A 24,255-nucleotide genomic window follows, 5' to 3' on the forward strand; every position below is an offset into this window, starting at 1 on the left:
GCTACCATGGAAAGAAGTGTTTTATAAATACCATTATTTGGGTTGAGAGTAGCATGCTTCCTTGGTACAGCTGCATATTTGTATAAATCAGTAGAAAAAAACATACTCTTTCCTTTCCTCAATACCTTCTAACACTTAACCCCCCCCAAAAATAAGAAAATCTGCAAATGTTTGAAGATATTTGGCTAAGTCCTAATTACCATATAAATCTTTTGCCCCTTTAATAATTGTTAGTGTGCAAGACTGGGGAACACATTGCTCACAGTGCAGGGAGCATCAGAGGGTTCATCTCAGACATGCAGACATTCTGAGATTTTATCTGGAAAAATTAGACCATTATACATAATCATCACAGGTTGCTAACATGAAATATATGCCAAAGTGTTACTTATTACATACATTTTATTGCAAGTATTAAGTCTCAAGTCTAACTTAGTGTGATTTGGGGATTGATGTTCCTATTCCGATTGTCATCTCTCTAAAAGACTTTACAAATGTAGTTGATACAATCCAGACTTAATTTTTTGTTCCAACTAAAGATATCATTGAGCTTTGATAAATAATAAGGAGGTAAATAGAAAGCTCTTGGTGGACCTTTTCATGCAGTGGTCGTCATCTACATTTTTTCCCCTGCCAAAGTGGGGAAAGGGAGCAAAGGAACTAACATTGAGCTGAGTCCCTGCTTTGATTACACTTATCGCCTCATTTCACCATCACTACACTTCTGTCACCAAGTATTAGTATCTCTCGCTTTACCCAGGCACGGTGAGGGTGAGGTCAGCTTGCTCTTCTCAGAAAAGCTGCAGTCTGAACCCTGTCCCTGTATTCCTTTGACAACACGTGTCCTTGCACTAATTAGTAGGCAGTGGTAATAGATTTCATCACAGGAAAATGCGGGTTCAATTTTTTTATCTTCAAAAAGAGGCTGTATTTTCACATCTAAATATATCACTTTGATCCTCTTGATTTTACCAGTGTTCATTCACAGTATCTGCTGTATTTAGTAATTAATTTCCATAATGAAATCTATTAACTTTCTACAATAAGGGAGAGTAAATTACCTTGAGACCCATACACATAAACCATATCATTAGGAAAGAGTCTGGCTGTTGTTTTCATTCTTGTAGAAACAAAACAGAGTAAAGAAGGGGTTAAAAATAGAACAAAGTTAAAATCTTTATATTGGAGGTTTAAAGTAAGACTTACTGGTTTTGATCTTAGCAATGGTTTTGCAAAGGACAAGTTTCTTTGGTTTTGAAATTTTACACTGAGGCTCTGTGTACACTGGGATAGATACCATGTACTTATTTACAAGTGACCTGGTTCACTTATCCTAATGGATTCAAGGACATGTAAAAGATATTGTTAGATCTGAAAGGCATTATGAAAATCAGGTAAGACTGAAAATCAGTTTTCTCAGGTTCAAGGTGAGGAAGCAGAGGTCCAAAGTTTAGGTGGCTCATCCAAGGTCACACAGGTGGAAAGATCGCCAGTTTCTTCACTCTGCGGCAGTGCTCATCTTACTTCCTGAATCACAGCAAGTATCACACGCCCCTCACCTCTGCATTTTAAAACAGCTAACACGTGTAAATATAGCTGGAGCTCTGCGTCTTGCTGCTGACATGTCTTAATTTGACCTATTTTAATGAAGAAGTAACAGAGCAGCCAGAGTCGGAGTGGCATTATGGGAGGACACTTGGCTTTTGAGACACAGCTAGGGTTCGGTTTGTCCTCAGCTTCTTGTTGCTTCATGTCCTTGGGTGACTGTATCATTTCTTTCTGCTTCGTTTTCCTTATCTGGAAAATGAGAGAAGCCAAAGCTGTCTCTCGTGTTTGGGGGAGAATTAAAGAGATTATGTATGTGAATTACACGTAGTAGATGTTACTGAAATGATAGCTATGGGATGAAATGTCATCGTGATCTTCAGTTGTTCAAAGATATTTCAGGGATTTTTCTAAATTTTCAGAACAGATGGTAGCATTTATGAAGACTAGTACAAATTATTGAGCATTTGTCTGATAAAACTCTCTGCTCTTTGAGGCAGCTTGATTTGTTTTCTGTAATGTAGGTAGAGATGAGAAAGGAAGTCAGTCCTTTGAAGAAGTGAAAGGCTTCCAGAAAATTTATTCCCTGGTGGATGCTAAATCCATTAGGTTTCCCCCTCTGTCAGAAGACAAGGATGTGGCTTGGAATTTTGTGGCCACATCTTCTGCCTGAGTGTGTCAGCTGCCTTCATCAGCACTAGCCAGGGTGGGGGTGGCTTTTTTTCTTCCCTGTTGTGACAGACACCCTGTCAATATGTTTTCTTATTTGGAATATCCCGGTTGAATAGAGGAAGATGCCACTCTTGAGAGCATTCTACAGAAGTTTGAAACAGATTGTACTTTTTATGCTTTATGAAAGGTTTCTTTGTAAACAGTCCTGTCATGATCATTTGGTGGGAGGAGAAAGATGAGGTGCAGACTCTGCCCTCCCTGTCCCCTGCAGTGAGCACTCATGTTCACCACCCTGCTTGCCTTCAGTCCCTTAATGTGCTCACGTTTGTGCTGGGACTCTTCATTCCCCTCCCTGTTCCAAAGAGACTGCTTATTTCCAGAGCTACAGAAATCCTACTTGCTATAAACCTTGATTTTGAATCCTAGTTCAGTTCAGTTCAGTTGAGTCACTCAGTCCTAGATAATGAAATTAAAAAAAAAAAAAAAAAAAACGGACATCAGGACTCTTTTTTTTTTTTTCCTCCTAGGTAAAAGAGCACTCCATCTTCTGCCATCTCTTTCTTTGGGACCAAACCCCTTTAGAACACACCACATTTTCTTGTCCTCACAAGCTTGGGGTCCACTTGGCCTGACAGTTCATGAAACCTTTCTAGAAAAGCAATCTCTGCAAGGTTTAATATCTGTCAAAACCTCAGTGCTCATGAGTGTGCTGCATGCTGTTTCAGAGCTGGAGAAGGAAAACTACTGTGCTTTCTCTGTGCTCTGCCTGCAGACACTTCTGACACTAGATGCGTTTGTGTATGTTTTTGTCTCCACACCAGCCAATTCTCTGACTACCTGGGATCATACAGTTCAACTCAGCTCCAGCTCTGTCCATCTAGAGTTGGCATCAGATAAGCTAAGGACTCAGTCCTCCCACAAGGCCCCCATTTCAGATGCCAGTCCCAAGCCTGAGCCTCTGGTGCTTCTGACCACTTTCGTGGGCTTGCTGATTTGCTAGAATGACTCCTGGAACTCAGAAAAACACTTGTTTAATGTTTACCCATTTATTATAAAGGATGCAACTGAGGAACAGCCAAATGGAGGAGATGGATAGGGTCAGTGTAGGGAAGAAGCTTCAGTAATTGTGAGAAAATTAGACTGAAGTCACCCAGTTTATGATAGCTTTGTTATAAAAGCCCTCGGAAAATAATACCAACAGTGATAGGATACTTCCTTCAGGTTGCTCCAAAGACTTTGCAGCACTCACTCGGCAGGGGCCTTCCTGAGATCAACCACACAATTTGTCCCATGTGACTTGACAAGGTGTCCCCTGGTACAGCGGTCATTCAGTTCAGTTCAGTTCAGTCGCTTAGTCATGTCTGACTCTTTGCAACCCCATGGACTGCAGCATACCAGGCTTCCCTGTCCACCACCAACTCCTAGAGCCTACTCAAACTCATGTCCATTGCATCGGTGATGACATCCAACCATCTCATCCTCTGTTATCCCCTTCTCCTCCTACCTTCAATCTTTCCCAGCATCAGGGTCTTTTCCAGTGAGGTGGTTCTTCACATCAGGTGGCCAAAGTATTGGAGCTTAAGCTTCAGTGTCAGTCCTTCCAATGAATATTCAGGACTGATTTCCTTTGGAACTGACTGGTTTGATCTCCTTGCTGTCCAAGGGACTCTCAAGAGTCTTTTCCAACACCACGGTTCAAAAGCATCAATTCTTTGGTGGTCAGCTTTCTTTATAGTCCAGCTCTCACATCCATACATGACTACTGGAAAAACCATCTCTTTGACTAGATGGGCCTTTGTTGGTAATGTCTCTGCTTTTGAATATGCTGTCTAGGTTGGTCATAGCTTTTCTTCCAAAGAGCAAGCATCTTTTAATTCCATGGCTACAGTAACCATCTGTGGTGATTTGGAGTCCAATTAGGAGAATATTAAAGGAGTAAGCACAGCATGCCAGGAGGGCAGTGTCATGCATTTGCTTCAATGATGGTTCTCCCAGCAGTTTAGAAAGCAGTTAGGGGTTATTTCTGGCTCCTCAAAGGAGTCTAAATTCTGTCTTTGCCTCATAGTAACATAGGAGAACTTGGGCAGATTTTCCTGTCTCCATGAGTCTCTACATCCTCACCTTGTGAATGCAGCTCAGTCCTCTCTCCACATGGGAATGATGCAGTGAGACTCACAGGCTGGTGATGGTTGTGAAGATTAAATTTAAATTGTATAGGTAAAGCTCCTGGTTGATGATGAATCTAATTAAAGCTACCTACCAAATACATTAAAGCTCAACATTCAGAAAACTAAGATCATGGCATCTGGTCCCATCACTTCATGGGAAATAGATGGGGAAACAGTGGAAACAGTGTCATACTTTATTTTGCGGGGCTCCAAAATCACTGCAGATGGTGATTGCAGCCATGAAATTAAAAGACGCTTAGTCTTTGGAAGCAAAGTTATGACCAGCCTAGATAGCATATTCAAAAGCAGAGACATTACTTTGCCAACAAAGGTCCATTTAGTCAAGGCTATGGTTTTCCAGTGGTCATTTATGGATGTGGTAGTTGGACTGTGAAGAAGGCTGAGCGCTGAAGAATTAATGCTTTTGAAGTGTGGTGTTGGAGAAGACTCTTGAGAGTCCCTTGGACTGCAAGGAGATCCAACCAGTCCATTCTAAAGGAGATCAGTCCTGGGTGTTCTTTGGAAGGAATGATGCTAAAGCTGAAACTCCAATACTTTGGCCACCTCATGCGAAGAGTTGACTCATTGGAAAATACTCTGATGCTGGGAGGGATTGGGGGCAGGAGGAGAAGGGGACGACAGAGGATGAGATGGCTCGATGGCATCACCAACTCGATGGACGTGAGTGTGAGTGAACTCCGGGAGTTGATGATGGACAGGAAGGCCTGGCGTGCTGTGATTCATGGGGTCACAAAGAGTCGGACACATCTGAGCGACTGAACTGAACTGAACCAAATATATTTGGTATTCTCACCTACCAAATATAAAACCAAATGAAGAAGAAAACTTGTAGAATTTTGTTTAATCTTGATTTGGGGTGAATTTTCTTCCCCCTCTCCCTTTTATCTAATGGCCTATCCTTCAAGATTCCAGGTGTTTCCTTCTTTATTATGACTGAATAATATTCCATGTTATGAATATATATATATACCAAAAGAATTGTATGATCTCACTTATATATGAAATCTAAAGAAACCAGACTCATAGAAACGGAGATCAGATTATTGCCAGAGGTGGGGGGTGGGAAAAAAAGTATTAGTCACTCAGTCCTGACACTTTTGCAACCCCATGGACTGTAGCCTGCCAGGCTTCTCTATCCATGGGATTCTCTAGTCAAGAATACTGGAGTGGGTTGCTATTCCCTTCTGCAGGGGATCTTCCCAACCCAGGGATTTAACCTGGCCAAGGTACAAACTTTTGGTTATAAGTTCTAAGGATGTAATGTATAGCGTGATAACCATAGTTAACAGTACCACGTGATTTAAATTCTGTATTTCAATACCATATTGAAAGTTGCTAAGAGAGTTGGGTGTCCTTAAGGTTCTTGTAAGAAGAAAAAATTTGTAACTGTGTGAGGATACATATTCCTGTAGTGATCATTCATGCGTATATCAAATTATTATGTTGTATACCTTGAACCTATTCAGTGTTATAGGCCAAGTATATCTCAGTAAAACTGGGAAAGAAAAAAAAAAAAGATTCCAGGTATTTCAGATAATCTACCATCTTTGGGGCTTAAGACCCATGTATTTAGTTGTATGTTTGGTCCAATCTTGTGGATATTCTGTTAGACTTTGTATTTGCTGAAATTGAAACACCTCTATACATCCTCCCCAAAGTCTCCCCAAAATCATGTCAAATTTTTATCATCTCCTAGCCAGGTATTCAGTCTAGAGATTGGAATGCAGTGTATTCTCAAACTTGGTGTATGTTAGAATCACCTACTGCTGCTGCTGCTGCTGCTAAGTCACTTTAGTCGTGTGCGACCCTGTGCGACCCCATAGACAGCAGCCTACCAGGCTCCCCTGTCCCTGGGATTCTCCAGGCAAAAATACTGGAGTGGGTTGCCATTTCCTTCTCCAGTGCATGAAAGTGAAGTCGCTCAGTCGTGTCCGACTCTCAGCGACCCCATGGACTGCAGCCTACCAGGCTCCTCTGTCCATGGGATTTTCCAGGCAAGAGTACTGGAGTGGGGTGCCAGAATCACCTAAGGGATTTTAAAAACTATAGATGGTTAGACCAATTACTCAGACATCTGAGAGTAGGACACAGGCATCAAGGTGTTTTTTTTTCCCCCCTGAGCTTTTTATTGATCTACAGTATAAGAAAGTATAGTGCTCAGATCCTAAGTGTATGGCTCAGTGAATTATTGCAAACTGATACTGTCATAACGCTACCTAGTTTAAGAAACTGCTCACTGCTGGCCTCCCATGAGTGCCCGTCAGATGCGAACTGCCCTGACCTCTAATGCCACACAGTTCTTTCAATTTCAGAGTGTTGCTTTAATGGAATCATGAAGCATGCACTCTGCAGCTCTGGCTCCTTTTGCTCACCTGTGTATTTGTCTTTGCTGCACATAGGTGCAGTTCTTTCATTCTCGTTGCTGTTCCATTGTGAGAATAGAGCACAATTTATTTATCTGTTTTCTCACTGACACACATTTGGGTGTTCCTATTTTCTGGCTACTTTGAATAGCCCATTTTTGTACATGTCTCTTATACACATTTCTGATGGATATATGCCTTTAAGTAGAATTGCCGAGGCATAGGGTATCTTTTCAGCTTTTGTAGATAGATATTGCTAAGTTGTTTTCCAAAATGTTCTCCCAGTTCTTACTCCCACCAGCAAAACTTGAGAGTTCCGGTTGTTCTACATCCTCTGAACACTTGATATTTTTTTATTTTTTCAGTTTTTTTCTGCTTTAACCATTACTGTGGTTACAATGTGGTTTTATTTGCATTGCCAGAATAATGAAGTCAAGCCCCTTTCAGATGCTTATTAGACATTTGAATATCTTCTTTTGTGATCTGTCTGTTCAGACTTCTTGCCCATTTAAAAAACTGAATTATCTTTTTCTTAATGATTTATAGGAGTTTTTTTTTCCCTTTTAATGTTTTGGATACATGTCCTGTTTTGAATACATGTATTGTGAGTATCTTAACTCATTTTTCTTGGTTGCCTTTTAATTCTTTCTGTTGATTTCTTTTGAATAGAAGTACTCAATTTTAACATAGGCCAATTTAGAAATACTTTTCTTTATGACAAAGTGTTTTTGTGCCCTGTTTTAAGATATCTTTGCTTACTCTACAGGTCAGGAATGTGTTCTCCTATATCATTTTGTAAAGGTTGTACTGTGTGTTGGGGTCCATAATTAGATCTGCAGAATTAATTTCACATATAGTGTGAGGTGGAGTTAAGAGTCACGGTTTTTTGTTATGGAATCTAGTTGACCCAGTACCACCTTTGAAGGAATCACTAGTTTAAAAACCTCCTCAGGCAATTCTAATGGGCAGCCATCCTTTGCCCTAACACCAGCCTAAATGCCTCTCTTCCTCTTCACACTTAATCAATTACCTGGTCCTGTTAGTGCTACCCACTGCAGGACTTTAAAGTTCACTTCCGTACCCCTTTCTGTTTCCTTAGGACTCATCTGTTAAATTACAGTTTTCTCATGGGTCTCCCTGCTTCCAGTGGCTTCCCATTTGGGGAAGACCCTTCCCACATCCCACTTTTCCTGCAATGATGATGGGAATCTTTTCCCCCAAATCTAAATGTAATTTGATTTGAATTAAAGCCCTTTTGACTGTCTAGATGTTAAATAACTCTCTGTCGGCAGCCTTCGATAGGAGAGTCTCAGCTCCTTAGCTTGCAGTTCAGGGCCCTGCACTACCTGGTTCCTACTCACCTTGTTCTCTGACCCTGCACCTCAGCCACAGACACTTTGGAGTTTCCGGATGCGCCAGGTATTTCCATATGCCTTTGCTCACACTCTCTAGATGCCTAGAGTGGCTGTTCCCATCCCACTGCCTCTACAGCTGACTCCTCCAGAAACCCAGCTGGATTGTCACCTGTTTCCCAAGTCTCCCCAGCCTTAATTTTCTAGCAGAGTTCATTGCTCTATCCTGTGATGTGAATATGTTGTGTCTTTATTCACAATATACTCTGAATCTGCCTCAAATCACAGTGAGTAGAGCGTGCTTTCACTTTCCAACTAGACGATAACCTCATGAGGACAGAGACTGGACCTTATTTCTCTTAGAGTCTCTCTGTCATAGTCCTGTTCAGACAATAAATGTTTTGTTCATTTAATTAGTGAAAAAAAATCTTTAGAAAGCTGATTTTTAGGAAATACCTCTTCAATCAGGGCTTCCCTGATAGCTCAGTTGGTAAAGAATCCACCTGCATTGCAGGAGACCCTGGTTCGATTCCTGGGTCAGGAAGATCCCCTGGAGAAGAGAAAGGCTTCCCACTCCAGTATCTGGCCTGGAGAATTCCATGGGGTTGCAAAGAGTCGAACACGACTGAGTGAGTTTCATTTTCACTTCACTCAGGGAGTACAAATTCATAATTTTTCTGTAATGGGGGATACATAATTGTTTCCAGTTCCCCTATGTATTGATTTTTATTGATCTTTTTTTATCCCCTTAGGGCTTATAATTTAACATAGGAGCCCTCTTTTCTTGGAAAAAAATGAGAGCCTCTGTCTTGATTTCGGGAGATTGTGTGATCAGCTTCTTACCATTTTCCCATAAAGCAGCATTTCATGGTGTAGTTGAGAGATGACTTGCTTCCTGAGACCCGGTTTTAATAATAAGAGGGAATAGGAAATGAGGTCCCACCCTTCTGCACTTTAAAGAATGGAGTCAGGAGACATGAAAAGACCCAGCAGCTTCAGAAATGTTAAAATCTGGTTGTATGTAAGGGAAACATCAGCCAGATTGCCATCAACATGACCTGCTCTCCCAAATCATCCTTTCAGATCTCAGAGTTTCTGCATAGTTAGATCTTATCAGCAGCCTTTCACTCTGTTCAGAGCACAATAGGAAACTGTTGTGCTTTTGAACAGGGAAGTCTTAGTTCTAAGGATTAGAAAAAATTATGTATACAGAAAATGATATAAAAATTCAGAATTTTAAAATAAAATCATTCAGCCCACAGTCAGTAAGTGCGTGCCTGCTGTATGTTTGGCCCTGTGCTAGAATTCAGTAGGACGTAGTTTCTCAGCTTGTAGCAGCAAACAGACATGCAGAAGAGAGAGACACAAAGTATCATGTGAGCTATCAGTGTATATACAGGGCATGGTGGAGATATAAAATGAGGGAAGGGTCACGTCTACTCAGAGGCAACAGAGGTAAAGGGTAATTGGGAAAGACTGTAGAAAAGGTATGCCTGGTATTGTGTTGAGCAAATAGAGAGGGAAGGTCATTCTAAGAAGACGGACAGTCCTAGCAACGGGAGAAAACCGCTGAAGTTTCCTGTGGCTGAAGGCTTTCTTGGAGAATTCTTCTGTCTAAGAAGAATCACTTTATGTAGAGATCTTGGAAAAGTTTTAGTAATTATCCAACTGTCTTCTTTTTTTTTCACCTTTTTTATCAGTGAAGAACCTGAGACTCAGAGAGGTAAAGTAACTCACACAAAATCCCACAGGGAACTTACTGGCATGTCTGATATTCATAACAATAGGCAACATGTATTGAATATTTATCATGTACCAACATTGTGACATACATTATATCATCTAATCCTTACATCATCCTAACCCAAGAATGGGGAAGTACTGTTTTACCGATGAGGAAACTAAGGCCCAAAGCATCCAACAAGAAATATAGCCAGGAGTTGGACTCAGACAATCTGACTCCAAAGTCTGTGTCTTAATCCTACCTTGTTAAACTGACTGTCCTTTCTGGTGTTCTCAATTCAGTTCAGTTCAGTTCAGTTCAGTCACTCAGTCACCAGCTCTTTGTGACCTCATGAACCGCAGCATGCCAGGCCTCCCTGTCCATCACCAACTGCTGGAGCCTACCCAGACTCATGTCCGTTGAGTCGGTGATGCCATTCAACCATCTCATCCTCTGTCATCCCCTTCTCCTCCTTCTCTCAATCTTTCCCAGCATCAGGGTCTTTTCAAATGAGTCAGCTCTTCACGTCAGGTGGCCAGAGTGTTGGAGTTTCAGCTTCAACATCAGTCCTTCCGATGAACACCCAGGACTGATCTCCTTTAGGATGGACTGGTTGGATCTCCTTGCAGTCCAAGGGACTCTCGAGAGTCTTCTCCAACACCGCAGTTCAAAAGCATTAATTCTTTGGTGCTCAGCTTTCTTTATAGTCCAGCTCTCACATCCATACATGACTATTGGAAAAGTTCTTCCCACTATTAGCAGCTAACTCCCACCTACAGTTGTTTTCTTTTATGTCTGTCCTGAAAACAGAGTTGCAGAATTGAAATATTTATGGTCATTTTTATTGACTTATTTTCAGGGCTCTATCAAGAATCAGTTCAGTTCAGTTCAGTCGCTCAGTCATGTCCGACTCTTTGCAACCCCATGAATTGCAGCACGCCAGGCCTCCCTGTCCATCACCATCTCCCGGAGTTCACTCAGACTCACATCCATCAAGTCCGTGATGCCATCCAGCCATCTCATCCTGGGTCGTCCCCTTCTCCTCCTGCCCCCAATCTCTCCCAGCATCAGGGTCTTTTCCAGTGAGTCAACTCTTCGCATGAGGTGTCCAAAGTACTGGAGCTTCAGCTTTAGCATCATTCCTTCCAAAGAAATCCCAGGGTTGATCTCCTTCAGAATGGACTGGTTGGATCTTCTTGCACTCCAAGGGACCTTCAAGAGTCTTCTCCAACACCACAGTTCAAATGCATCAATTCTTCGGCACTCAGCCTTCTTCCCAGTCCAACTCTCACATCCATACATGACCACAGGGAAAATCCATAGCCTTGACTAGGCAGACCTTGGTTGGCAAAGCAATGTCTCTGCTTTTGAATATACTATCTAGGTTGCTTATAACTTTTCTTCCAAGGAGTAAGCATCTTTTAATTTCATGGCTGCAGTCACCATCTGCAGTGATTTTGGAGCCCCCCCCAAAATAAAGTCTGACACTGTTTCTACTGTTTCCCCATCTATTTCCCATGAGAGATCATAAATTCTTGTTAGTTTAGATATTAGACCATCAGCCACTGCATTCATCAGAATTCAGTAAGGGAAGCAAAGCCATAGTGGTTACTATGGGCTAAGACTTTTATTAAAGGAGCTAGAGCTTATATAGTTGTAGAAAGAGCTGGGTAAGTAAAGGTAAAAAAAGTGGGGTTAAGGATCAGAGAAAGTTCACTGACCAGCCCTGACCCAGGCAAATAAACTTCTGGGACTCTGGAGGGTGGGCAGGCCCAGCTCTGGAAGCAACACTGCAAAGGGCAGCTGGCATGGAAGGAAAGCTGTGGAAGCTGGTTGGCTCTTTAAGGTCACCCCCTCTGTGAGTTTGCAGCACAGTCTTGTGGTGGGCCTGAGGGCACTCTTGGTCACCAGAATCAACATTCTCAACATTTGAGAAGAGCAAAATCACTGCAGATGGTGACTGCAGCCATGAAACTAAAAGACGCTTACTCCTTGGAAGAAAAGTTATGACCAACCTAGGTAGCATATTCAAAAGCAGAGACATTACTTTGCCGACTAAGGTCCATCTAGTCAAGGCTATAGTTTTCCTGTGGTCATGTATGGATGTGAGAGTTGGACTGTGAAGAGGGCTGAGTGCCGAAGAATTGATGCATTTGAACTGTGGTGTTGGAGAAGACTCTTGAGAGTCCCTTGGACTGCAAGGAGATCCAACAAGTCCATTCTAAAGGAGATCAGCCCTGAGATTTCTTTGGAAGGAATGATGCTAAAGCTGAAACTCCAATACTTTGGCCACCTCACACGAAGAGTTGACTCATTGGAAAAGACCCTGATGCTGGGAGGGATTGGGGGCAGGAGGAGAAGGGGACGACCCAGGATGAGATGGCTGGATGGCATCACTGGCTCGATGGACGTGAATCTGAGTGAACTCTGGGAGTTGGTGATGGACAGGGAGGGCTGGCGTGCTGTGATTCATGGGGTCACAAAGAGTCGGACACGACTGAGCGACTGGACTGAACTGAGGCACAGAGTATGACCTCGAGGACATGGTGGAACTGGGGTTCATCCGAGGCTCACATGCATGGCTGCTGCTTCACTGTTGCCTCCCAGATCTCGTACAGCCTCACTCTGGAGCAGCTCTAGCTTGGAAACATGCAGAGAAGGGGCTCTGGGAAATATAGTTTCCCCTACAACCCAGTTGTTGGTGGGACACTACACACACCACACACTCACACCTAGGAAAAGGACATGGAAGGTAGAAAGCGGTGCCTTCGCCTGTCCCCAGTGCCTGTGGAGTGTGTGTGTGCTAGTTGCTCTTGTGGCTGTTTATCACTGAATCCTGATAACTGCTTTCAGAAAGAATTGATGTTCAGGGATACATATCTAGCAAGATTTGAAGCCTGGATTTTTTTCCTTTGTTCGAATGAGCCAAAACTAATGTGTATTTTAATGTAGTATGCTGCTTTTCATGAGAGACAAGATCTAATGGTTTGTTTTCCTGTTCATTTGAATTAATAAGTGAATTTTTAAAAATTTAGATTTAGCAGAAGTTCTGGGTTTTCCACATTCCAGTTAGTTACCATGCTAGTTACTCAGGAGAGACCGAGCAGTGACTCACAGGGACACCACTTTTAGGTCAGAGGAGAATAAGTCCATCTGGCAGCGTGATGAGAGCTTCTGTTTTACTCTCAGCAGAGCTTTGACTTCCCTTCAGCTGTGCCCAGAATTAAAAAGCACGTCAAGGGATGCTACAGATGATGCTTTAGAGTCAGGAGCTGATTTGATCGAGCTTTGGCTGCCCCTGTTTCCCTTCCTGAAAAGATAATCTGGATTTTTGAGAACAAAAAAGAAACTGCCCTCCCCACCCCCTTTCTTAGCAGAAGGCAAAGCAGTGGACACCCTCTGGGGGATGCATCAGCCTTTCTGATCACCCTGATGTCACTTCCTTCTGTTTCAGTTCGCCCGATGCCTTTTCTTCCAGAAATCACCTACCTATGGACTCACTGAGACCTTGCCTCTGAGGGTTTTTTCTTGATGGCATTTCACCTGTTAATCCTCATGAACTTCTCTCTTCCTAGCCAATTCTCTTTGCTCCACTGAATATAGTTTTCAGTAGAACTTTTTAGTGGAAAGACTCGAGGTTAGAGCAGTGCCCGGACTATAAAGATACTGTGAGTATTGTTTATCCAGTTCCACAACTAAATTAGGTCTCCTGCTGGAAAAGGAAGTGGGAAATATGTTAAATTTAGTTCTTCATAATGGAAGTAATATATGCTCATATTGTTAAACTATAAAATGTTTTTTTAAAGTTTTAAAAAATAAGCATATTTAGTTCTTTTTGGCTATACTGGGTCTTAATTTCTGTGCACAGGCTTTCTCTATTTGTGGTGAGCAGCATCTGCTTATGAAAACCACTGCCATGATCATCTATGAATTTCCAAGGTAGTCTGTTTATGCATTTATTCTTTCCTTCAGCAGTCAGGGTTACACATCTGCTGCGTGTACAGCATCATTCTAATCCTGTCTAGAAGATATGCAGAGCAACATACCAGTATCCTGCTCTCATGGGTCAGGGGAGAAGTTGCCATTAAGAAGCTGTTTCTGCAATAAATTTAGTGGGGGCAGCTTGAACTAGAATAGTGAAGGTGGGAGAGTAAAGATGGGGGCCTAGTTACAGAGATGGTAACGATTTGAAAGAAAAACTAAAGGTATGGCAAACATAAAGATAATATGAAGAAGAGGAGTTAGGTCCCTCTAGAAGACCAGAGACGGAGAAGTCGATGGCACCCCACTCCAGTACTCTTGCCTGGAAAATCCCATGGACGGAGGAGCCTGGTGGGCTGTAGTCCATGGGGTCGCTAGTAGTCGGACACGACTGAGTGACTTCACTTTCACTTTTCACTTTCATGCATTGGAGAAGGAAATGGCAACTCACTCCAGTGTTCTTGCCTGGAGAATCCCAGGGACAGGGGAGCCTGGTGGGCTGCCATCTCTGGGGTCACACAGAGTCGGACATGACTGAAGTGACTCAGCAGCAGCAGCGTCAGAAGACAAGAGAAGGGTGCCTAGGAGCACATCCAACTTGGTGATGCTATCTAGACTGAGATTATAGGAATTCTAGCGTCTTCAATTTGTAATTTCTAGGCTTCCTCTCTGTTTCTTAAAGTACTGCTTTTAAAAATCATTTAAAAACACTTGTGTTAACACTTAAAAATGGTTAATTTAGTGCTCACTTTAGTAGCATATGTACTAAAATTTGAACAACACAGAAAAGATCAGCATGGCCCTTATGCAAGGATGACATGCAAATTTGTGAAGCAAAAAAAAAAAAAAAAGTTAGAGATCTGATGGTGTTTTTCAAGAACACAGAGGCTTACTAATCCAAGAGTCTTAAAAATACTTAACAGTTGTGAATAAATTTAAAAGCCCATTTCTCCAAATATATGGATCACTAGGTAAATATTTTCATTTGAAGAAATAGATAAAGTAACAGAACATGGTTTTTGTTCCCCCTTCACATGAAAATGTAGAACATATTTAAGATGTTCTTAAGTACTTAGTGGAAGAATAAAGTTCTTTACAACTGCACAACATTCAAAATGATGAATCTGGAAATCAGCCACAGTATATTTAACTATTACAGTTACTTCAGGTAATTACTTACCAGAAGACAGCTCTCAGCAGAACCAAGATGTACGCACAAATCAGTAACCAGCTTTCCTAAAAGGAATGAATCTTCAGAGTGTAAAATGGTCAAAACAGGATTTGGAAGGATTAACCACCACGTGCGGCTTCATTGCTCTGTTTGATCTCCATTTGTCTCCTTTCCTTCCATTCATTCGCTCCCTCTTACTGTCTAGCATCTGCTTAGTTCAGTTTCATCTGTGCTGCTGTTATTCCTTCCCTGTGTTCCCCTGATACCTTGTGTGTGGTGCATCCAGCATATTTGCTGCCACTGTTACGTATCTGATGCCTCCCTATGGTATGAGTACATTGTCAGGGACTCTGTCTTTCCTGGATTTCAAATATGGCTTATTGTAGAAAAATCTTTGAATATAAACTCTAATGATATTATTCCCCACCAAAAATGTGTTTTCTTATGACATTTTCAATTTTTAAAACTATGTATGATATACTTTTCTATGAGGAGTAAAGAAAATGTGAATTTTATATTCTTATATTTTTCCAGGTACCACCAGGCTTTGTATATTGCTATTAGCAGGACTAACTGCTAATCATGATGTGACTCAAAGTTTAAAGATGCTTCTCTCCCCAAATCTTCTTTGCAGGGCCCACCCATACAGACTACGGTGTTGCTCTATTTTTGTGACTTGCTATAATCTCCCTGCATGACACTTAGTATGTGCACTTCACTCTAATTGCTTTTAAAATAGATGCTACCTTGTAAGCTTTGTTAAGGTAGAGACCATAGGTGTCTTGTTCATTATAATATCCCTGGGACAGGCTTACAAGAGGATCCTCTCATAATAATTCTCCTTGTCTCCAGATTCAACCTTTGAAGCCCAACGTTTAAATAAAACCCTATTTGAACCTAATGTTCAAGATGAAATGTTAGCCACTAAATATTGGAAGTATATGCATTAGCTGGGATTCTGTAAGGGGTTGCCATGCAGATGGAATCCTACATTAATATACAGTCCCAACTCTGATAATGAACCTGAGAAACCATAGCATCAAGTTAATCATTGGGTCTAACAGTGTCCTAATAAAGCTGTTTCTTCCATGAAAACTGGATTTACCTTCTAGGCATTTCACCTATAAAAATAAAAGCAAAAAAGAAATTGAAATGCTGTCTTTGTGGCACAAAACTAATTTTCCGAAGCAGTTATGTTCAAGGGAAGTAATTAAGTCTTTTTAATGAACACAATATTTCTGTTCTTCATGGGTCTGTTTACTGTCAGAATCTTAGTGAAGAAGTGATTTTGCAAATAGTTCTGTGTTATACGTGGTCTAAGTGAAACATGGCAGAAGGCCCACGTTGCAAGAATTAACAATGAATTTCCTACTTCAGTCCATAGGCTCCTAGAATTGAAATATAAAAGCAGAATCCTAGAACTTAGAGGCCACATAACCCCATGGTTTTTAAGTGCTTTCCCAGGTCCACAGAAGAACTGCATGGCCACAGCAGTGAGAAGAGATGGGAAGATGGGCAGGAGGACACAAAGATGGGACCTTCGCCTGGAGAGCTTTGCCTTTCCTGCTAATTTCCTCATGAGATTCTGAAAGAAAGGGAGAGTTTAGTGATGAAAAGGGCATGGTTGTGTTTTATCTGTGGACCAGCTTGTACATATAGATAAAGACATTGGTGAAGGTACAATTTTCAGTAGCTGAACTGGTTTAGAGTCTGCTCAAGGCCTGATTCTCTACCGAGCCCTGTTTTTCCTACATCACACTGCCTACTTTCGAAGTCTCTTATTTCTTTGCCTGCAGCTTCCAGAGCCAAACTCAGCATGATCAACACCATGTCAAAAATCCGTGGCCAGGAGAAAGGGCCAGGTTACCCCCAGGCAGAGGCGCTGCTGGCAGAGGCCATGCTCAAGTTTGGAAGAGAGCTCGGAGATGACTGCAACTTTGGTAACGTGTGCTTCCTCACATTTTCAGTTATCATTTGTCCTGGGGGTCTTAGTGGCACTGAAAAAAAAAAAAACCCTGCAGGAAATAATTAAGACCATTTCATATTTTGATTCTCAGTTTTGGGTCTTGTACACATGGGCCCCTTATTTGTTTTCAGAGTTGCTTTGTCATTTTTTAGTGTCATTTGTCTTAGAAATTTTATTCACTTTCTTTCTTCCTCATAAGATCCCATCATTACCACAGCTGGCAGACACAGCCAGATGCCTGGATATTTACCACTGTGTGTGTCTGGCAGTGACTGAGCGTTGGGGCAGAGGGAACTGTCACACTCAGCAATGGGTCAACACCCCACTTCACAAGCTTTTTCTTAGCTTCTGCTCATCTGTGTAGGGTACCTAATGTGATACCCCTGGTGAATTCCTTTACCTCGCTCTCCTTGGACCCACAGCTGCCATACTAACCACCTTCTGTTTTCACTCCTTCACAGTGTGAGGTCACAGCAAATAACTGTCCTTCCTAATTGAGCCCTGCTCTCCCTTCCAAGTTTTTGCTGAATACATTGACCTTAAACAGATCTCCTCCAGGGGAGAGCGAGTACTGGGAACTTCCCTGGCCGTCCAGTGGTTAAGAATCAGTGCTTCCACTGCAGGGGTCATGGGTTTGATCCCTGATCAGGGAACTAAGATCTCACACTCCACGCAGTGTGGCCAAAAATAAATAAATAGATGAAAATAAAGAAGGCACTAGTGGTGAAGAACCACCCGCCAATGCAGGAGATGTAAGAGACATGGGTTTGATCCCTGGGTTGGGAAGATCCCCTGAGGAGGGCATGGCAACCCACTCCAGTATTCTTGCCAGGAGAATCCCAAGGACATAGGAGCCTGGCAGGCTATACTCCATGGGGTCACAAAGAGTTGGACACAACTGAAGTGACTTAGCATACACACGTGCAAGTACTCATGGAGGGCTTCCCAGGTGGCGTTAGTGGTAAAGAACCCACCTAGCAATGCAGGAAACATAAGACATGAGCTCAATCCCTGGGTCAGGAAGATCCCCTGGAGGAGGGCATGGCAACCCACTCCAGTATTCTTGCCTGGAGAATCCCATGGATAGAGGAGTCTGGCAGGCTGCAGTCCATAGGGTCACAAAGAGTCAGACACGACTGAAGTGACTTAGCGCACATGCACAAGTACTAACAAAGGAGGGTTCAGTTCAGTCGCTCAATCGTGTCCGACTCTTTGCAACCCCATGAACCGCAGCATGCCAGGTCTCCCTGTCCATCACCAACTGCTGGAGTCTACCCAAACCCATGTCCGTTGAGTTGGTGATGCCATCCAACCATCTCATCCTCTGCCATCCCCTTCTCCTCCTGCCCTCAATCTTTCCTAGCATCAGTTCAGTTCAGTCGCTCAGTCGTGTCCGACTCTTTGCAACCCCATGAATCGCAGCACGCCAGGCCTCCCTGTGCGTCACCAATTCCCGGAGTTTACTCAAACTCATGTCCATCGAGTCAGTGATGCCATCCAGCCATGTCGTCCTATGCCGTCCCCTTCTCCTCCTGCCCCCAATCCCTCCCAGCATCAGGGTCTTCTCCAATGAGTCAACTCTTCACATGAGGTGGCCAAAGTACTGGAGTTTCAGCTTCAGCATCAATCCTTCCAGTGAACACCCAGGACTGATCTCCTTTAGAATGGACTTGCAGTCCAAGGGACTCTCAAGAGTCTTCTCCAACACCACAGTTCAGAAGCATCAATTCTTCGGCACTCAGCTTTCTTCACAGTTCAGTTCTCACAACCATACATGACCACTGGAAAAACCATAGTCTTGACTAGACAGACCTTTGTTGGCAAAGTAATGTCTCTGCGTTTGAATATGCTATCTAGGTTGGTCACAACTTTCCTTCCAAGGAGTAAGCATCTTTTAATTTCATGGCTGCAATCACCATCTGCAGTGATTTTGGAGCCCAAAAAATAAAGTCAGCCACTGTTTCCACTGTTTCCCCATCTATTTGCCATGAAGTAATGGGACCAGATGCCATGATCTTCGTTTTCTGAATGTTGAGCTTTAAGTCAACTTTTTCGCTCTCCTCTTTCACTTTCATCAAGAGGCTCCTCCAAAGGAGGGTAGGGAGCTTCCAATTCCTTTTCAAAGGAAAAGCAAACTTTTATATTCTCTATAGTAAGGAATGCCAGCCCCCACCCCCAGGGGCATTGAGTCTGTTGTTCTCAGTGAACTTTCACGGATTGCCTCAGATGGAAAATGCACTGATCTCCAGAGGGCATTATATACCGTCGGTTGTCTCAGAAGATGGGCAGCTGCTCCTGGGTTTGGTCTGTGATGGGCCCTGTTATTGCAAGTGCATTTCATCTTTGTTCTTTAATGTTCAAGGGCTTCCTTATTACCTTGCAGGCCCAGCGCTTGGTGAGGTGGGGGAGGCCATGAGGGAACTCTCGGAGGTCAAGGACTCCTTGGACATGGAAGTGAAGCAGAACTTCATTGACCCCCTTCAGAATCTTCATGACAAAGATCTGAGGGAAATTCAGGTACCTGCTACTAGTTGTTTGGGAACCGGATGTTGGAATTGCACAGATGCAGGTCCCCTGTTCCTTTAGGAAACATTTTTTAAAGCTTACCATGCATGCTGTCAACACTGAGCATGTGAACTGTAAAAAATCCAGCATGAAAAATCAAGATAAATGATAAATGTAGTACTTTTTGCCCCCACTATTATGACTGTGCCACTCACGAGTATTACATTTAGTTTTTCCATGTTTGGTTTTCAAGTTTTTCAAGCATTTTTCTCCAGAAGGATATTCTTTCCCTGACTATACAATTTTATTAATTATTCTCTGTTTTCTGGGATGACTTCACCCTCTCAAATACCAGCTGTACCAGTTCTTAGCTTGTGTATGCAGTTCTTCTTTTACTTTATAAACTTATGTTTTCATAATGGTTGTTAGACCTGAGGAAGAATACCCAACTATCCTTTCTAAAACATGTAGAACAGTTTAGTTTTTCCAGATAAATAATGTTCAAGTGGCTTTAACCTCTAACTAGGTATGTAATGTTTGCTCATCCATTCTTTCAACAGATATCTGTTTAACTTGTCTGAAATTTGATTTTCAGATAAATGAAGTCTCTGCAATCTCTAGCTTAAATCTTCAACCCTGCCACGCTGTTGCTAGGTGGCAGACTCACTCCAAACCTAACGTGTCTCTCTGATTCCAGCGCTCTGTTTTGCAGCTGACTGCAGGTTCAGACATTTTAAAAGGATATTCCTTCCCAAGGAATAAGCACTTAGTTTGGATCAGGGCATGGGCTGGAGGCAGGGTGTGCGGTGGCAGGAAGGTCAAGGATATTCTTCCTCCCTCCTTCTCCTTCCTTCCCCACTCCCAACTCCGTTTTCATTTCCTTCCCTCCCACTCCCTGAACACCCAGGGTCAGGAGAAATCTAGCACATTTTCCCCACCCATTAATAGGGGGACACTGCAGCTCGTAGGAAAAGAATACTTTGTGGCTTTGCGAAGCTGCTTTCCTGATTGGTTGCTGGAGGCGTTGGGGCAAGGCTGGGCAGTCCCACTCCTGGACTGTGTGCATCAGGGGTGATGCAAAGGGGAATTGCTGTGCAGTGTTGGGGGTTAGGTCCTGACGAAGGCCTCTTTCAAGTTAGGTCTTAGGACTCAGTGTCACCATCTGTCAGATGGGAGACTTAAATTAATCCATGATTCTCCTAAAGCTGCATCAGTCTGTTAGGGTAAGTGCTGAGACCAAGTTGCCTAGGCCCCGGCCCTGGATATTCTAATTCAGGTGATCAAGAATCTGTAGTTTTAGTAAACATCTTAAGGTGATTCTAATAGACTGGATTACCTCAAAAATAAATCCCTTCCAGCACAAATGTTTTATGATATGAAAAAGGAAGAATACTTTTCTTTCTCACTTCATTTCAAGGAAACCATTTTTCCTCTGCCTTCCCACGAGATACCATTTCCTTGACGATGGAGACTTGTGAGCCCCATATGCCTGTGCTTTCTAAACCTTCCTAGCTTCCACCCCTAGTCATAGGGTGGAGAGGCATATAGTCCACCTTAGCTTTGACCCAGCAGGGGCAGACAATAAAGGGCATCAGTATTTTCCACAATTTCTTCCTTGCTATTAATTATTTTTAAAGGTGTTTCCCAAACATAGATGTCTTAGTCTTTAGAAGCATTTGCCCCCATTGATGTGTGTTTCTTTATTTCTCTGGTGAGGTGATGTTTTAGAATTTAGCCTGTCTTATTTTGGAAGCCAGTAGACATGGTAAGAAGTGAGCTGTAAGTAGTCCTTTTCCATAGGTCCCTTCAAAGCACATTTCTGCCCTTGATTTTTTTCAGCATCATCTGAAGAAGTTGGAGGGGCGACGCCTGGACTTTGATTACAAGAAGAAACGACAAGGCAAAATTCCTGATGAAGAGTTACGTCAAGCTCTGGAGAAATTTGATGAGTCTAAGGAGATTGCCGAGTCAAGCATGTTCAATCTCTTAGAGATGGATGTGAGTGACTCTCCTGTGGTTTTTAATTTAACGTCACCTTTGAGGAACAGGATTAATGTGTTAAAGGGTTATGTAATTTAAAATGTGAGTGACTGATAGTACTATGTGGTGAAAGCTTCAGTAGATGGTTATTTTTTTTAAATAATTTAAAATTATAAAGTAGACTGAGAAATTGTAAAGCTGTTTCTATATTCCTGTAGTTTGCTGTGAGCTTCCCAGATGGTACTAGTGATAAAGAATCCACCTGCCAGTGCAGGAGACACAAGACTCGGGTTCAATCCCTGGGTCAGGAAGAGGCCCTGCAGTAGATACAGCAACACATTCCGGTGATCTTACATAGAAAAATTCTATGGACAGAGGAGCTGGCAGGCTGCAGTCCATGGGGTAGCAAAGAATCAGATACAAGTGAGCACACACACACACACGACAGCACAACAAAAAGTTCGGTGTAACTAGATTTATGTCTGCTAATAATCTTAAACTACTATAAATAGTAGGGAGATAAAGAATGTTTCAGTTGACATGGGCTTCCCTGGTGGCTCAGATGGTAAAGAATCTGCCTGCAATGCTGGAGACCTGGGTTCAGTCCCTGGGTTGGGAAGATCTCCTGGAGAAGGGAATGGCTACCCACTCCAGTATTCTTGCCTGGAGAATTCCATGACAGAGGAGTCTGGCAGGCTACAGTCTATGACATCACAAAGAGTCAGACACAACTGAGTGACTTTCACTTTCTGATGACCTATATAAGCCCAATAGTTTAAGCAAATACTCTGTTGAAATGTGAAATGTAAGGCAAATTGACCTCAGATTAAATAAGAAAATCAGTCAATGTAGTCAGTAAGTATGTGTCCAATATACATTCAGTTCAGTTCAGTCACTCAGTCATGTTGTCAAACTCTTTGCAACCCCATGGACTGCAGCACACCAGGCTTCCCCATCCATCACCATCTCCCGGAACTTGCTCAAACTCATGTCCATCGAGTCAGTGATGCCATCCAACCATCTCATCCTCTGTCATCCCCTTCCCCCTCTACCTTCAGTCTTTCCCAGCATCAGGGTCTCATTCCAGTGAGTCAGTTCTTCACATCAGGTAGCCATAGTATTGGAGATTCAGCTTCAGCATCAGTCCTTCCAACGAATATTCAGGACTGATTTCCTTTAGGATGGACTGGTTGGATCTCCTTGCAGTCCAAGGGACTCTCAAGAGTCTTCTCCAACACCACAGTTCAAAAGCATTGATTCTTCGGTGCCAGCTTCATGTATGGTAAAGATGGTCTATATTTTGAGGTAAAGTTCACCTTTTCTTTCCAAAGGTAATTACAATTAAGGTTGAAGATTGTCACATAGATACTACATTTGGGATATAGGTGAGATAGTTTAAAAGTTGCCTTCACATTTCCAGAATGCTGAATTATTTTGCATGGCTTTAAAATTTGCTTTCTAACCACTTATGTCATAAGACCTGTTAACTAGATTTTCTGTCCTTGCTCATCTTCACCTCTAGCCCCATCAGTTGCTCACCAGCTTCTGCCAAGATATTTACAGAGCCTTTAGGTATTTACCACCCCCCTTGATTGGTGACAGGGGAGGCATGTTGAACATATCCAGACTTCCAGACTCTCCAGGAACATTGCTAGTTTGTGATTATGTAAAACAATGTGTCCATCTACCTACCGAGGAGGAACACCATGAGGGAGAGGGTGACCTGAGTCACAGCATCCCTTCTCTTCGCCAAGGACCCAGCCCCACTCCAAAACTCATGGGGTAGCATTGCCTATATTCACTCAGAGGCTGCTATTCAACTGGATCACAACCCAAGACACAACATGAAGAGTAACCAAGGATGCTCAGAATATTAGAGGTGGCGTGAGCCCAAGGTGTCGCTTAACCCAACCCTTTTACATTGCAGATGAGGGTCAGAGAGAACAAAAGATTTTCTGTCAAACCACACTGCCTCCCATAGTGCCTCATATAAGAAATCAATATTTACATTTTTATTAACAGCACTGATATTGACTTAGCATGAGAAGTATAGACAGCAAAGAATGTTCTTGTCAATGCATCTCTTGTCCTATAGAAAGTCAATCAAAGAAGCCCAATCCTAATCAGAAGGTTGTCGCTAAGCATGAGACTGTTTGATGAGAGCTTTGTGATCTCTGGGAGGATTCTGACTAATGTTTCTTCTCTTAGAACTAGAGTTTCCAAGCACAGGGATGCTTTCTTATCTTTAATCAATTTGTTACCTGCAAAGCTATCAGTTAGCCTGGCTCCCTGCACAGACATGGGCACTGCCAAGCACTGTGCTGTGTGTCAGGGGTAACTGCGTCGTTTGGACTGGGCAGTAGCAGACGATTCAGGACTGTCACCTGATAACTAAGATGTGATTCGCCTGTTGATCTGCAGATCGAGCAGGTGAGCCAGCTGTCTGCGCTCGTCCAAGCCCAGCTGGAGTACCATAAGCAGGCAGTCCAGATCCTGCAGCAGGTCACTGTCAGACTGGAGGAAAGGTATTGTACCGTTCCCTGCATTTCCCATTTCCATTTCCTTGCTATAAAATGGTGTATAGAGAAGTGGAAATATTAGAATACATTAGAAGAAAAACTTTCTTCAGGATTCCTACTGATCCTACATAAGCAACTTGTGAATCATTTGTTTAGATTTTATATTATCCTGGGCTCTGTTTTCCTTCGTTTCCTTCTCTTTCCTTCATCCCTTCCTAATATTGTGTCTGGGCTTCCCTGGTGGCTCAGTGGTGAAGAATTTACCTGCCAGTGCAGGAGACGTAGGTTC

The 24,255-nt window shown here is 42.7% G+C and overlaps 1 protein-coding gene and 1 non-coding gene across 4 annotated transcripts in view; both read left to right on the top strand.

Moving 5' to 3' along the window:
* The window catches only part of SH3GL2 (SH3 domain containing GRB2 like 2, endophilin A1), a 303,037-nt gene that overhangs the window by 273,036 nt on the left and 5,746 nt on the right, over positions 1-24,255 (top strand). For all 3 annotated transcript variants that reach the window (XM_060409519.1, XM_042244880.2, XM_015093233.3), the window contains exons 4-7: positions 16,793-16,936; positions 19,346-19,479; positions 21,307-21,465; positions 23,869-23,972. In XM_060409519.1, the coding sequence (XP_060265502.1) occupies positions 16,793-16,936; positions 19,346-19,479; positions 21,307-21,465; positions 23,869-23,972 (541 nt within the window). The remainder of the gene's footprint in view (positions 1-16,792; positions 16,937-19,345; positions 19,480-21,306; positions 21,466-23,868; positions 23,973-24,255) is intronic.
* Positions 14,567-14,673, top strand: LOC114113327 (U6 spliceosomal RNA). The gene has a single exon (XR_003588386.1). It is a non-coding gene; the product is annotated as a U6 spliceosomal RNA (small nuclear RNA).

The sequence above is a fragment of the Ovis aries genome, chromosome 2 (assembly GCF_016772045.2).
Source record: "Ovis aries strain OAR_USU_Benz2616 breed Rambouillet chromosome 2, ARS-UI_Ramb_v3.0, whole genome shotgun sequence".
Taxonomy (NCBI): domain Eukaryota; kingdom Metazoa; phylum Chordata; class Mammalia; order Artiodactyla; family Bovidae; genus Ovis; species Ovis aries.